At 28.3% G+C, this 15792-nt stretch overlaps 2 protein-coding genes across 5 annotated transcripts; one reads left to right on the forward strand and one right to left on the reverse strand.

The window, feature by feature from the left end:
- Positions 1 to 28: 28 nt before the first annotated feature.
- Positions 29 to 4200, forward strand: LOC113548867 (exportin-5). The gene is made up of 2 exons (XM_026949953.1): positions 29 to 331; positions 564 to 4200. Exon 2 carries the CDS (start codon positions 579 to 581, stop codon positions 4167 to 4169), a length of 3591 nt encoding a protein of 1196 aa, XP_026805754.1. The 5' UTR covers positions 29 to 331; positions 564 to 578; the 3' UTR covers positions 4170 to 4200.
- A 1328-nt stretch (positions 4201 to 5528) lies between these two features.
- Positions 5529 to 9804, reverse strand: LOC113560676 (UBX domain-containing protein 1). Of its 4 annotated transcripts, none has more exons than XM_026966701.1 (8): positions 9647 to 9804; positions 9275 to 9358; positions 9156 to 9209; positions 8798 to 8920; positions 7361 to 7612; positions 7077 to 7296; positions 6203 to 6383; positions 5608 to 5744 (listed from the first exon to the last, which is right to left on the reverse strand). In XM_026966701.1, the coding sequence occupies exons 2-8, from the start codon at positions 9328 to 9330 to the stop codon at positions 5698 to 5700; spliced, it is 933 nt and encodes a 310-aa protein (XP_026822502.1). In that variant the 5' UTR covers positions 9331 to 9358; positions 9647 to 9804; the 3' UTR covers positions 5608 to 5697. The 4 variants fall into 4 exon arrangements, with proteins under 4 accessions (XP_026822500.1, XP_026822502.1, XP_026822504.1 ...); XM_026966703.1 differs by having other exon boundaries at positions 9633 to 9801; XM_026966700.1 differs by having other exon boundaries at positions 9483 to 9801.
- Between the last annotated feature and the right edge of the window lie 5988 nt (positions 9805 to 15792).

The raw sequence follows: 15792 nt of genomic DNA on the forward strand, positions 1-15792 counted from the left end.
CACTTTACAACTGAACTGTACCCACATTTATCCGCTGATAACACGTCTGTTGGTCGAACTCGAACATGCGGATTGCGGATGCTCATTTTATGCTTGTTTTTTCGACATATTTTTTACAGACTAGGTTAATAATGACATTTCACTAAGGATTTACTGGTTATTCTGTACATATTGTGTTCTTATATTCTATGATCAACTTTGTACATTATACAAGTGTTCAAATTGAAGTCGCTTGTTAATTGTTCGTTTATTGTGTGGCCACGTCCGCTCGCCTCAGGAAAACTATGGGCGAATTTTGATCGATCATTGCTAATTGAGTATAAAGCCTTATGTGAGTTATATTTCTGTATATTTACTCTTTATATGCAATGCTCTTCAAGTGCTAATACAACAAATATTAATAATAATATTTGTGCATTACAATATCTCGTTTAATTTGGTTGTATTTGTGTTTGATGTTAATTAGTTATTAAGTTATAAAGTATTAATACTTCCAGATGGGTATGATTTTCCTAATTTTTCAAAAATTCTAACAAACATTTGTTTTTTTTGTTTAATTTCAGAGTCCAGAAGTCATCATGAATGTAGATGCACCTATAGAGCAGCTAGTTCAACAGCTTGCTAATGCTGTTGATCTAACCATGGACCCATTGATGTCACAAGAAAAGCGTCATGAAGCCTACCGTCTATGTGATAGTTTTAAAAATGAGTTTCCATTATGTATTCAATGTCAGTGTGCTTTATATTTTACTAGTGACAGTGCACAATACACTGATATTGTTCGACATTTTGGCCTACAACTTATGGAGCATTGCATTAAATTTCGTTGGTATCAAATGGTACAAGAAGACAAATTGCTAATTTTTAATACCATCATGAGCCTGGTCAATTCTGCTTCACCCACACTCCAAATCAACTATTTGAAAGATGCTCTTGCTAGAGTTGTTGTAGAAATGATCAAAAGAGAATGGCCTCAACATTGGCCTGGAATGTTAAATGAATTAGAATATGCTACAACACTGGGCTGTTGTCAAACAGAAACTGTTATGTTAATATTTTTGAGGTTAATTGAAGATGTTATCTTATTGCAAACCATTGACAATGCGGCTAGGCGGCGAGATATTAGTAAAGAACTTCAACTGAGTATGTGTAAAATTTTCCCATTCTTTATAAATGTAATTGATAATTATTGTAGACAATATCTAGAATTCTTAAGTAGAAATGAACAAAATGCAGCAACTGCACTTATCAGAGTAATACAGCTTGCATTGGCTAATATTGGAGAATTATTTGAATTTATTCAACTCTCACATGTCAATTTTAAAGATTGTTATATTATCACTGTCTTGTGCTCTTTATTAGATGATTTTAATTTTAGACAACCTGCTGTTGATTGTTTATCCATATTACTTTCAAGAAAATGTAAAAACGAAGAAAGAGAATGTGTTGTACAATTGCTTGATCAACCTTTACAACAGATATATATGGTAGTACACAAGGCAATCAATCAAGAAGCAAATGAAGAAAATAACATATTTTTAAAAACATTATCCAAAGTTGTGTCAATGTTAAGCTCTGTATTATGTGCTTTCTGGAAAGATAATAAATTGCATAATTTTAACATTGAAAAATCTGAAAAAATACTTTTTTGTTATGTTGACTTATTACAAGATTGCTTGGTCCATAATTCATTGAATGTTATTACAAATATTAATCAAGCCTGGTGTACATTATTTAAACATACTGAAATCAGTAAGAACATTTTATTAAAACAAAACTACATTCCAAAATGGTTTTTGTTAGTGTCAAAAAAATTAATTAAGATAGATTACAAAAACTTAGACTCATTCACCTTACTTGATTTTACAGATGAAGAAAGCTATAATACTGTTTTTTATCATACCCGATCAGAAATTGTTGAAACAATTAGATATGCTTCTGCTATTGAAAACACTATTATGTTTTCAGTTACAGAAAACTTACTCAAATCATGTATGGAAAAAACCTCAATAAGGATGAAAGTGATTCCTATTTGTGAACAAGATTCTCCAGAGTTTCTCGAATGGGAAGTAATGGTGTTAATATTAGATGGTGTCATTAGTAAATTATCTTTGACTATGGATTCTGAAATTGTTAGAAGAGGTTTGGAGCTAATTGAATTGTGTTTAAAATTTGATACAAGAGATCCATTAATATTATCATTTCTTCTTTCATCTGTATCTGCATTGTTTGTGTTTTTAACTTCAACAGCCTGGCCTTCAGAATATCTTCATGTTACACTTAATAAAATGTGTGAATATCTTATACTCGAGTGTCATCCAGATGATCAATTGTTTGTTCCACTTAAAGATTTAAAATTTCACTCTGCTTCTTTGTTTATAAAACTAAGTATCAAATTTCCAAATCTATTACTACCAGTTTTTGATAAGCTGTGTTCGTTAAGTGATCAACTTCTATTAAAAACCAGTAAAACAGGTGATAATCTCGCAGTATGTTTACGTTTGCAAGAGTCACTTCTAGTGTTAAATAATCATGTGCCAGATTTCGATAAACAAGCTCAACTAATTAAACACATTTTAGAACCTTGTCAATTAATGTGGCAAAAAGTACAAAGTATTGTTTCTGGACGTCCTGAAGGATTAATAGCATATTTAGGCCTTGATAGGCAGCCAGTTGATTTTGAATCTGATCCATGCCTGGAAAATCGAAATCATCTATCTCATTGTATTAATGTATTAGCTTGTGTTATGACTAGAAGCAACATAAATTCAAACTTATCAAAAATCCCAAATGTTTCACCAGTTACTGAACATGTCTTATTACTTCTTCCAAATGTGTTTTTAATAATAAAAAATTTAAACTCTTTATGTTCAGATAATGTGAAGAAAATGATGCATCCTAGTTATAGTTCAATTTTACAGATATTCCCTCAAGAGCGGGAAGCCTTACTTGGAAAGAACATTGTGTCTGAGAAAAATGATCCGTTTCAGATGTTTAGACCAAAACCAAAATCCGATCCCGTGTACAAAGTGAAACTAGCTATTTTAAATGCTTATGAAGGGTGTTTAAATGTCTTGGGAAAATCATGTTTATTACTTGGAGATCAATTTTACGCTCTACAAAATTTTGCTCCAAGTTTTGAAGCAACAATAATGAGTGATGCAGATTCTTTACCACATGTACGCATTAGAATTATTATGAAGAGTTTTATTAAACCTTTTCTAATCAACTGTTCAAGTAAATACTACGACACTGTTTTGATTCCTATTCTAAATTCCTTTTTAGCTCATATGTTAATACGTCTAAGTGTAACTTGGAAAAATATACCAGAACGAGAAGAATATGATAATAAAGATGGAGATTCTGAAGAGCTATTAGAAGATATGATGATTCGGTTATTAACTAGGGAATATCTAGATTTAATAAGATATAGTTTAACTAGTTCTAATGAATCAAAAACAAGTCCTCATGGAAGTGTGGAAGAAATTCCTAATAGTGATTTATCTGAATTAGGTATAAAATTATTACGAAATGAACAATCAAGGCACCTGATTGTAGGAAGTATTTTAAATGGTTTGTCGTGGAATACATCTATAAGTCAATTTTGGAAGACATGTCAAATATTTCAATGGGATAATCGACCAGTCTTACATCCCTGGTGTGATAGTCAGTCTAGTTATAAAGCAACATATTTAGCTCAAATTGTTGTAAGACATTTAGCTATCGAAGATGAAAGAACTGCTATGACAATTGCACCTGACTTATTAATAGCAGTCCTAGAAAGTCTTCACTGGTTTGGTCATCACGATTCTAATATGGGTCCTCTTTTAGCTACATGTCTTAACATATATGAAACTTATCGTAGTAAAAATGATCAGTTATTAGGAGTATTAAGAAAATTACCTGAGATCAATTTGGAAACTTTGGAGCGTTTTGATAAATGGGTAATGAGCGAGGACTCATTAAACAATAAAGTAAATAAAGGTAAACGAGAAATGTTAAAAAAGATATTGGCCGGCTGTATTGGAAAAGACGTGAGCCAAACTCATAAGTGCAAAGCTGAACTCAGAGACTTGCCCAAAGTTAATGTTCCAAAGATTTGTACAACAGATTTGTTAGAAAATGGCGATGACTTGAATATAAATAATTTACAAGATTACAAGTTGTAGATTTTATTTAATATACATTATTTTTTATTCATTTTTGTTATTGTTTTATTTATTCTTTTTTTTTTTTTTTTTTCATTAACTAATGAAATACTTACCAATTACCGTAAGGTTATATCTACACAGTTTAAACTATATTATGTATATTGTATAATTATAATATTACATAATAGTATAAAATTAACTATAAAACCTAGTATAAATGTATGTGTATGTAACTGATAATTGGATTTTTAATTGTTAAAAAGCATGTTTTATATTAATTTGTTTTGTATATATGTGCATATTGAATTTAATTCACACCCTACTCATTACAAAATTTCTGTAAGAAAAAAAATAATAGTACTTGTTTAGATAAATTATACTTCTTTTACATCTACCTAATTGTTTGTTGATATTAATTTTATAAATATAATAATAAATGAAAATTACAAATTTGAAAAAAATTATTTCCTTTAAGTTTTTAATATAATCAAGTACAGTGAACCTTGGGTTTACGTCCTCAAATAAATAAATCCAGAATTTATATTGTGATATGGTCCATTGATGATTAAATTTAAAATTTTTAAAGAATTAATCAAATATAATTCAAATTTTTGTAGTATTAATACTAAAATACTAATTGTTTTTGAAATCATTTTATATGTTTTTTTATAATATAGAATATGTGATTTTACAACATTTGAGTTTTTAAATATTTTTCCAATCGATAGGTACAACTGATTAATTACATAACTAATTTATATACATTTTAATATAAATACAGAATAATATAGATATAAGAACATTTTTTAAAATTCAATATTAGATTGAAATTGAACATGGCAGAACAAAGTTTCTCCCATAGATATATAACTTTGCATATATTAAGTGTATGTGTAAGTGTGATATTCAAGAAATTCGTCAGAGTAAACCTTTGCATTACCAATCACGATTCATGATTCCCATTCATTCTCATTCTCCATGCATGACTGCAGACGACGCATTACTTAGCTGCTAGAATGTGTTCCCTTTGAATTTCTGCACAAGTATATATAACTTTTTGTTTGAATTACGCGGAATCGCATGGAAATTTATAATATCATAATAAGTTTATAATTTTAATCAATTATTTAAATTAAAACATTTGCTCGTTGTCATACAGTCAATTTTGGTTTAAGAGCCATGGTTAATAGGTTTAAATGATTTTGTCCATCACTGGAAGTTATAAAAATTTAACAATCAAAAATTATGGATTTAGGTATTCTCTATCTTCTCCTGAAAACCCCATATTAATCTGAGATCACAGGACTGAAGTATTTTGTATTACCTTTAAAAGGAAACAAACTGTATAAACAAAAATAAAAAACTCATATAACACCATTTAAAAATGAAAATCTTTATTTAACTTTATGGTAATATATTTAAATTCATATTGTATATTTTAGTAAAAAACTAACCAACCAGTTTTAATGTGCTTACAAAAAAAAAAAAATTGATTTATTATAAAAATTTCAAAAGATAGATATTACAAAAATAATAATTATTAATTTTATTGTTGTGGCTTAGTTAAGATTAAAACAGCACTTGGTACCAAACCTAAAAAATATAAACAATGGAAATAAATTTAAAAATATGTAAGTATGATTTTTTTTTTAAAGTTCATTCCAGTATTACATAGCAACTACGAAACTCAATAACAAAATAAATTTTTAAAATTAAAAATATATTTTTTAAATAAAATAGATATTAACTAAATAAAAATGTATTTTCCTGTAAATTTGAATTATAATAAAAGATAAATATGGAAGTAATTTAAATTATATATTAAAAAAAGAAATTAATAAAATTATTAATGTCATAATATTACTACCAAACAAAAAATACTTAACACCTCACAGAAAGCATAAAGAGTAATATTATAATGAAACCAAATTTATCATAATATTAAAAAATCTTTATTTATAATCTTATTAAAAGAATAATTTAATTTAAAATTGTTATATCATAACTTTTAAGTCTTGGACTAATAAAAAACAATTTTATGTTCATATTACCTAATTGATCAAGTGGTTTTTCATAGTCATCGCTAGTAAATACTTTTCTTGGAAAACTAGTCATAAGACAGAAAGGAGCATCACCATCAGAACGATTTAGTTCAATATACACTCTTACAGCAGCCATCATTTCTTTAACATTAAATGTTTGGACAATTGTTTGACCATTTGTAAGACGAATCTAAATACAAACAAACATTAAATAACATTAAATTGAAATAAATGTAAATTAGTTATTACTATAAAAAAAATTGAACTACATTCATCGGGGAGAATATAGAATAAATCTAATTAATAAGATTAATACAATTAATTGTTTAAAACATAGTTATAAATATAGTAAAATGTCATTAATACAGTCCCTATTAGTCCTGACAGCTGTAAATGAGCCTTAATATGTAATTATATTTTACTTTTTGATATCAATATAAATAAAAATAAAAAAAATATATGAGTACTTCATAATGATTTTATTAAGTCTAACACTATATTGAATTTTATCTTGTATAATATCATATTCAATATAATTTTCTAAAATTTATAATTTATGATTTTAGATTTTTTTTTATAAATTCAAACTTTCATTAATTTAAACAACCTAGAACCCAAATTATTGAAGTTCTACTCTGAGTTTTTGGTCTCTGGCTTGACCATAATTTCCAGTTAAGAGAATTATTAATATTTTTAGTCAATAATGATATTGAAGTTTATTAGAAAAAAATTTAATAATAGTATCCTAAATTTTTACCTAGTGTGTATCTCAAAAACTTAAATAATATTTAAAAAAAATTTATATTACTAAATACTAATGGATTATAAATTGTACGTAATAACTAATAACTATAAATTCATTATGTGTATTAAGCATATTAACCTGTAATTTTGTTTCCGTATAATCCTTTGTTTGTTTTTGAGGACTTACAGCTATTGGTAAAACTTGTTTTGGTTCTTCCGCTGAAACTTGTCCATACAATTTTTTTCTAGCTAATTTATCTGCTTCTATTTGAGCTTTTACTCGATCACGGGCAACTTTTTCTTCTTGTTTTTCACGTTTTCTTTCATCCATAATTTTTTTTATGTTTTCATCTTCAAGTCTAAATGAAATAAAATAATTTTTATTGATAGAACAACAAATTATTATTACACAAATAATTTTACTTTTTTTTAGCAGCAGCCATCTCTTTACCAGAGCGAATTCTAATTTTTTCCCTTTCTAATTCTTCTTCTTTTTCTCTAGCTTCACGTTCCTTACGCTTTTCCTTTAGACGTTCTTCCAATTTTTTCATTTGTTCTTTTTTTTCATCTTCAGTTAATGGTTTCTTTTCTTCTGTAGATTCTGCAAAATTGCTATGACCTGATTTCATGGCATGATATTCTAATGCAGTAGTATCAGTAAATAATTTGTTACAGCTAGAAATAGTAGAAACACAATTTACAATACTAGTTATTTATTTATTCAAGTATATACTAACAGTTAGTTCAATTATAAATTAAATATTATCTTAGTCCTAACAAGTTGTAAACATGTATTTAGCAAAAGTTAACATAATACATTTAATAGAATTACAAAACATAAAAATGGTTATTTTATTAGCTATAATCATTATATGATTGACTGGAGAAATAACAATAAACATTTTATTAGAAAACAATTGGAAAAAGGTTTTTTATCAAAAGTTCCTTTATAAAAAGGAATTTAATTTAAAGCAAATAAGAGAGGATTTAAAATCCCTAAAATGAAGTTATATAAGGAAAGCAAAAATGAGCTGTCATTTAAGTGGGAATAAATTAAGAAAATTTTGATACAACTCATGAGTGAGTCTAGGAATGTTAAATTCATAGTTTTGCTAATTTATGGTAACAAACAGCTAATAATAGTTAAAATGCAGTAAGTGCAGGCTCGGATTAATACAATCACAAAGTCGTAGATGGAGGCGAGTCCAGGGGTCCAGTCCGCCCAAGATTTTTTTAAAAATAGAAATATTTTATAGTGATGATTAAAGTTAATTGACTATAAATTTTCTGTATTTATATTTAAAAATATGTTGAATCCTCCCCTCCAAAATTTTTTTCAGTTGCAGCCTTGACCCTAGGTACAGTGCTTTTAATTTCTATGTACAGTACTGTGATGTCCAGTATTTTAATGGGTATAAAACCTTCTATTTAGGAGAGGAAGTGTTGAAGTTCGATGTTATTAATCCTTTAAAAACAAAACAAAAATCAAATCTAAACTTTTATATGATAATAATTTAAATGAATCTTAAAAACAATTAATTTTACTCAGTCTACAAATATATAGAAAATTAAATTGTTAAAACCATAAAAAAAAATTATTTTACACTAATTTGAATATTTCTTTATCCCTCGTATTTAAGTATTAAACAAGATAATTGTAACAAAAAAAATAGTAGCCACACATTTTATTTTAGTAGGCCCCAAAAATGTTTGTAGGCCCTAGGCACAGTGCCTATAGTGCCTATGCGTTAATACAGCCTTGAGAAAGTGATTGATATTATAAATTAATTTTTAAATTATTAACTATCTTGACTTATGTTTATAACTGAAAATATATACAACTTTAATTAATTATCTTACTCTTCACATTTGTACGATTTAGCTACTGTTGAAGATGAGGTAGTATTTGTATCTGACTTGTTTGAAGCAGAACCTTCTTGAGAAGTTGATGGTCCCATTTCATCATCATTGTGTGCCAATAACCTTATGACAAATAATTTATGTCACTATAGTACGTATAAAAGAAATCATTCAAAAGCATCATACAGCATTTTAATATAATAGTTAAAGAAAATCCTTAGTTAAAAATACAATTTTTTAACGAAATTTGTAATTAATTTAAATATAAATTTTTTTTAAATGGTAGTACATCAAAAATGTAATTGCTTAATATTTTGTCATATTGCTGATATAATCCACACAAACAAATAACCCTTACCATTCCATAGCAGGTTCAACGCCTTTATTTCCTGTCATTAAAACACTCTTTTCGCTGTAACAAAACATGTTGAAAAAAATTAAATAATTTTCACTGTATGGATATAAATTTAAACATACGCTTTTTCTTTCTGGAAACCCATGTCAATAAGGATCTGAACGGTTTCCTGAGACATGATTCAATTGTTAACGGCAGGGCACTGTCTAATGAAATAGAAAAAATAACAATATGACTAGTTATAACTCAGTTGTTATATTATCAGACTAGTGATTGAAATTTTAAACAATTTTATCTTTTAATTTCAATATAAAATTATTTAATAGAAACCGAATTAATCTGGATTCGTTGTTCAATTATTGAAGATCGATATTTTATTTCCGTATTTCGTACTTTCGTAGTGTACAAGTGTACTAAAGTACTAGACACTAGTGTTCGTACTATAGATTAATAAAAGTTCTAGGGTAAATATTATATTACTCTTTTACTCGTACAGATATTTTCATACAGATAAAGCAGGAATCAGGAAAATATAAATTAGTATTCACTATTCGGTTTTATTTCCGACAGTAGCTTCACACTGTAGACACGGGGTAGTGAAAAGATTAAATTAATATTGCACCAAAGATAACGTAAATCATGACCACGACTATCAAAAAAAAAATAATAATAATAATAATTCAACGGTTGTGTCATGAACTACTACTGTAGTTGTAGTACTGAGTAATAGTAATAGTAATAGTAATAGTAATAGTAATAGTTCATGGGTTGTAGGTTGCAGTTGTTGTAGGTATTTGTGGTTGTGATTATAATACACGTCATGTTATACGTTTATACCGGCCAAGGAGAATAATATCATGACAAAATAGATCTATTTTAAATGTTTGTAATATTGTATTATATTATCCACCTTAATACAGGCATTATTTAGTTTTATCAAAATAAAATACTTCAGAATCACAGATATTAAGATATAGATAATGTTGACTGTAAGATCGTTGTTGACTTATTGTATAAATATGAATAAAACGTCCAAATATGTTTATTATTAAAATTTAAAACCACACTACCGTCGAATCAAAAGCCCCAGAATAAAAAGCCCTGCACCAACTAAATACATTATTCGTTATTTTGTTATGATTTACATAATTAAATGTAATCATTGCATTTATCTGTCAGTGGTCTTCAACCGGTGAGTCGCGACATATTTTTGGATCGCGATAAGTCTTCTTTTTAAAATAAAAAATAAATTTATAAAATTATATAAGGTAAAAAATAATTTTTTAATTAATAAACTTAGAAAATTAATAATTGAAAGTACATACTAAAATGTAATTTTTATTTATTCAGTTTAAATAGTACTACTGCAAAGCATTAAGCAATTTTAACTTTTTTACAAAGCTTACGTGGGTCACGAAAAATGTAGGACTAAAAAAGTGAGTCGCGAGTCCAAAAAGGTTGAAGATCACTGATCTGTGTAACACTTTTTTAACATATTTATATGTTTAGCTGTAATCGGCATTTAACATTGTTAATAATTGTCATTTGTCATTTATACTTACATATTTTAAAAAATGTTAAATAAATTATTTAAATTATAAACAAATAAAAATTTATTTTTTTTAAATTATTTTAAATTTTTACCCTTAAACATTTTAAAATTATATAGGTAAAATGATACAATAATGACAATTATCGACAATGTTAAATGCAGATTATAGTTATACTTTTGAATATTATGTTAAAGAAATGTTACATAGACAAATGTAATGAATAATGATTATATTTAATTATGTAAATATTGTAAATCATAACATGTATACTGTATATGAATACAGTACATGAAATAAATGTATTTCATGTTCTAAATACATGAATAATGTATTTAGTTGATATACGGGGCTTTTTTTTCCAATGAATGTTGTTAGGGGCTTTTTTCCGATTACCCTACCATCATGACTACCCAGACTAACAGTGGCGTATTTACGAAGGAAGATTAGGGAAATATCTCTTTGGCTCAAATAGGCATAAATAGCGGGGGACTTAGAGGGGCTAAGCCACCCTATTTTTTTCAAGAAATTTAAGGTTATTTTTTAAAGAAAATTATAAAATGTAAAACTTAATTCCTAATCAGGATATCCGATGTGGTATGTGAACATTTAAGCTTCATGTATGAATTTTATAATGTACATTTGTATTAAAATTAAAATGATTGAGCTATACGTTAATATTTTATAACGCAACGATAAAAAGTTATATATTATACGCCGTTAAATAAATAATTTTGAAGTTTGTATATAATAAATGTTAAGATTGTAAAATTTATATGTAGGGGGTGCGGTGGCCGGGGAGCAAAGCCCTCCGCGGGCCTGTTCTATGTTAAATAATAGCCCCCCTTCTAACAAGGCAAATTTACGCCTATGTTGACCCATCTTTTATTAGCTATTTTTTTATGGTTATAGTTGTGTTTTTTCTAATTTTGCCGTTTAGCATCAACAATTTTAATTAAATATCCTCCCTTAAAGAAATCCTAAATACGCCACTACAGATTATATACCACAGTATGTAGATTTATATCGTATGATCTATACTCGTCACAGTTCACCACCATAATATGATACAAAAATAATTTAATACTACTTATGAAATAACAGATAATAAAAGAAATTATTAGGTATATCTATATCTATGTTCAAAATAATCAGAATGATTATAGCAACGGGTGCGCACTCAAGAGATATAAAACAAAAACAAAGTATAATTTGTCTTGACAAATCTCACGGAATATCCGGGAGACCGCCAGACCGGCACTAGAGACAGTCTATAACAAGACCCAATATTAGTTATTACTACAGAGTACAGACACTGTACCATTGTAGTATTGTCTATTCTATTTGGTATTTCTAATACATTTATACAGTTTCCGAACTTTATAAAACCCGTTACTTTCTTTTATCAACTTTCTTATTAATAATCTCACAGTGAATTCCCCATTATTATTATCTAAATAAATAAATCCTACTTCTAATATCTTACCTATAATGTACCTAACTTGTTAATATTAAGGTAACATTATCTGTATTATTAATTATTATCTCAATTTTGTTCTCTCTTTCAGCTATGTATAATACGTAACTGTAAACTATACAGTTTAACGTCAATATTATTTTCTGTAATCAATTTTCATGTTTTTACCTTTTGTAATTGTTGAGCTATGATAGACCATAGTTTAATACTAATAACTCTATAAATAAAAAACACTTCTAAATGTTTTATCAGCATCATTTAAAAAACTACACTTAGCTAAAATATTAAAAAATTATATCATGTAGGTATAGAAAATGATCGTGTAACTATTTGGTAAGTTTTTAAACTGTTCATTTTCAAGTTATACAAAAAACAATATTGAACAATTTTCGTAAAAAAATTCTGTTTATTCTTAATTTTTTGTTTATTTTTTTTTAATATTGTTTTGAAAAATACACGTTATATTTAATTTTCATCTAATGTCCGTCATGGAAAAGAACACGTTCATATTATGTGAACTTGATATGAACGAGTTCAATTTTCAAGAAATGAATTTGAACGTGAACTAAGACCATAGTTATATTTATAACCAAAAACCTGCTGTAAAAACCGCAGGGGTAGACGGGGCAATACCTCTGTAAAGGGGCCACTTGATGTAATTCCGGAGCACTACCTTCATTTAGGTCATTCATAACTCATTTCATTATGCCATTATATTCTCATTATGTTCAAGTAAAATTACATAAATGTTACAATAATTTTTATGGCTTTTGGTAATAAAAAAAAAAAAAAATTGGCCACCATACCCGAGAGCACAAAATTCTTAAATACGATGACCAAAAGTACTATAATAATATATATTATTTATTATAATTTATAAATAAACGTTACACGACATTATACTAATAAGTTATAATTACACATTATTGTGTATTTGCTTATTATCGCCATGGCACCATATCGTACGATACAAAATATAATATTAGTTTTTACTATTCCTCATACCCAATTTGGTTTTCGTAACAAGCACTCCACCATACACCAGATTCACCGCTTAACCGACGCCATTGCTTACTCCTTCGAAAACAAACTGTACTGCTCCGCAGTGCTACTCGATGTTGCTCAAGCATTCGATAAAGTCTGGCACACTGGACTTCTGTATAAACTAAAACAATTTCTCCCTTCTCCCTACTTCCTATTCTTTAAATCATATCTAGAAAATCGCCATTTTGTGACTAAAGTAGGCTCAGAATTCTCAAACCTAGCACCCATCTTAGCGGGCGTCCCCCAAGGTGCCATTTCGTCCTCAATTCTTTATAACATATACGCCGCAGACCAACCAATTTCTCCTAATACATCAGTTGCTGAATTTGCCGACGACAAAATCATCTTCACCTCTAATGAAAACCCTCTTGTCGCCAGCCAACATCTACAAAATCATCTTAATGAGATGAAAGTATGGTATTCAAACTGGAAAATAAAAATAAACAACGAAAAGTCTTCACATATAACCTTTACTCTCAGACAAGGCGTAGTCCCTCCTGTCTCTCTGCAAACAAAATAATACCATTAGCTACCAAAGTTAAATACCTAGGCCTACTTCTCGACAAACGCTTAACTTGGGCCGAGCATATTAAACAAAAACGCCTCTTACTTAACTCTAGATGAAAAAGTCTTTACCCACTGCTAGGCAAACAATCCAAGCTAAACCTTAAGAATAAACTATTGCTTTACAAAACCCTTCTGAAATCCATTTGGGCTTATGGTATCCAATTATGGGGAACGGCAAAAAAATCGAACATATATAAAATGCAAACGTTCCAATCAATAACACTTCGTATAATCACCAACGCTCCCTTTTACGTTACCAACCATACTTTACACTCTGATCTAGGACTACCGACTGTAGCCGAAGTGGCCACATCCTCCTACAAGCGCTACCGCTCTAGCCTTACAAACCATCCCAACCCACTTATTCTCGCCCTCACCTCCGCAAACATTCCAGGTAATCCTCCGAGAAGATGAAAGAGACACTGGTGTCGCGATTTAGATGCCTAAATTTGTCACTACTTTAAATTAAATAAATAAGAAAAAAAAATACTTAAGTATGTAAAATATACGTAATGTAAAAATAACCTTAAATATCATGTCAAGTGTTACCGCTGGGTTGCTACTCACCTCACGCATTCACAACAATTGTAATTTCAGCCCATATGCTTATTGTAACCATTATTACAAATTGTATATATTCAAATAAATGTTAAAAAAAAAAAAAAAGTTTTTACTAAATAATTTAAATTACAATTGAAACTTTTTGACATTAAGTATTTTATTAGTTACTTTAAACAATAACATTTTCAAAATATTTAGATTAATTTTAAGCTATATTTTTATTATTAATTTTACAATAAAATATTTTAGGATAACTTGTACGGCAATTCATTTCACATATATTTTTTGTGGTGTATTGTTCAGGCACGTACATAGGGGGGTGTTCTGGGTGTTTAAATAACCCCCGGTCCCCCCGAAATATTCGGGTTTTTGTATGGTGGAATAACGAATCTAATTTAGCGCCTACACGAATTTTTCAATTTTATTTTTCGGAAACCTATGTATTTTAACGATATTAGAACAATGGTGCAAAAATAAATTGGCGCAAATCATTAATTTTTGAGTTATATCCTTATGAAGTTCACGATTTTTGGTGTTTTATGCATGCGCACTTCTATCTCACCGCATTTATAACGAATTTTTTGATTATTTTTTTTTGAAACCTAGGTAAATTAATGTTTTAAAAATAAATTATCGGAATTCGATAGTTTTTAAGTTATTATTGCCTTACGAAGTTTAAGTTATATAATCGGTGTCTTACGCATTTGTATTATACAACAGCACAACGTTCTATATTACCGCGCTTTTGGAACTTTTCTGTTTTATTGAATACTTTTTTAAATTTATTTTAACGTACTCATGAAGTTGAGCATACTAAAAACGACGAGGAAGTTAGAATTTGGCGATCAAACTTATTTTAATATTATAGCTATAATTAAAATTTATGGTATTTTAATATACACCGTTAGTCGTTACGATCTCGCTCGGATAATTAAAACCGAAAACATCACTCGACTTGCTATATAAAACCACCATGAATGTGTTGGAGTTAAACAAAAATTTTGAAAATACATAAAAGGTACACACGGTCAGGGGCGTATTTAGAAATTAATTTCAGGGGGGGGGGGTTAAAAAAAATTTCCATTCTTAAATTCCAATTAATTGTACAATCAAAATCAATGCCCATACCGACCATACATTTCAGGGGGGGTTGAACCCCTAACCTCCTCCCCACTATATACGCCACTTCACACGGCGACAGCGTGATCACTATAGCTCGCCATTGATTTCCGATGATTTGTTTTTGAACCTTAATTTTTAAAACGTTGATTTACTCAGGTTTCACAAAATATAATTGAAAAATTCGTTATAATTATAAACGCGGTAAAATAGAGCATTATGATGCGTATGCATAAACCACCAAAAATCATAAACTTCGTAAGGTTATAGGTAACTCAAAAACTAATGATTTGTGCCAATTTATTTTTGCACCATCGTTCTA

The sequence above is a fragment of the Rhopalosiphum maidis genome, chromosome 1 (assembly GCF_003676215.2).
Source record: "Rhopalosiphum maidis isolate BTI-1 chromosome 1, ASM367621v3, whole genome shotgun sequence".
In the NCBI taxonomy this organism is placed as follows: domain Eukaryota; kingdom Metazoa; phylum Arthropoda; class Insecta; order Hemiptera; family Aphididae; genus Rhopalosiphum; species Rhopalosiphum maidis.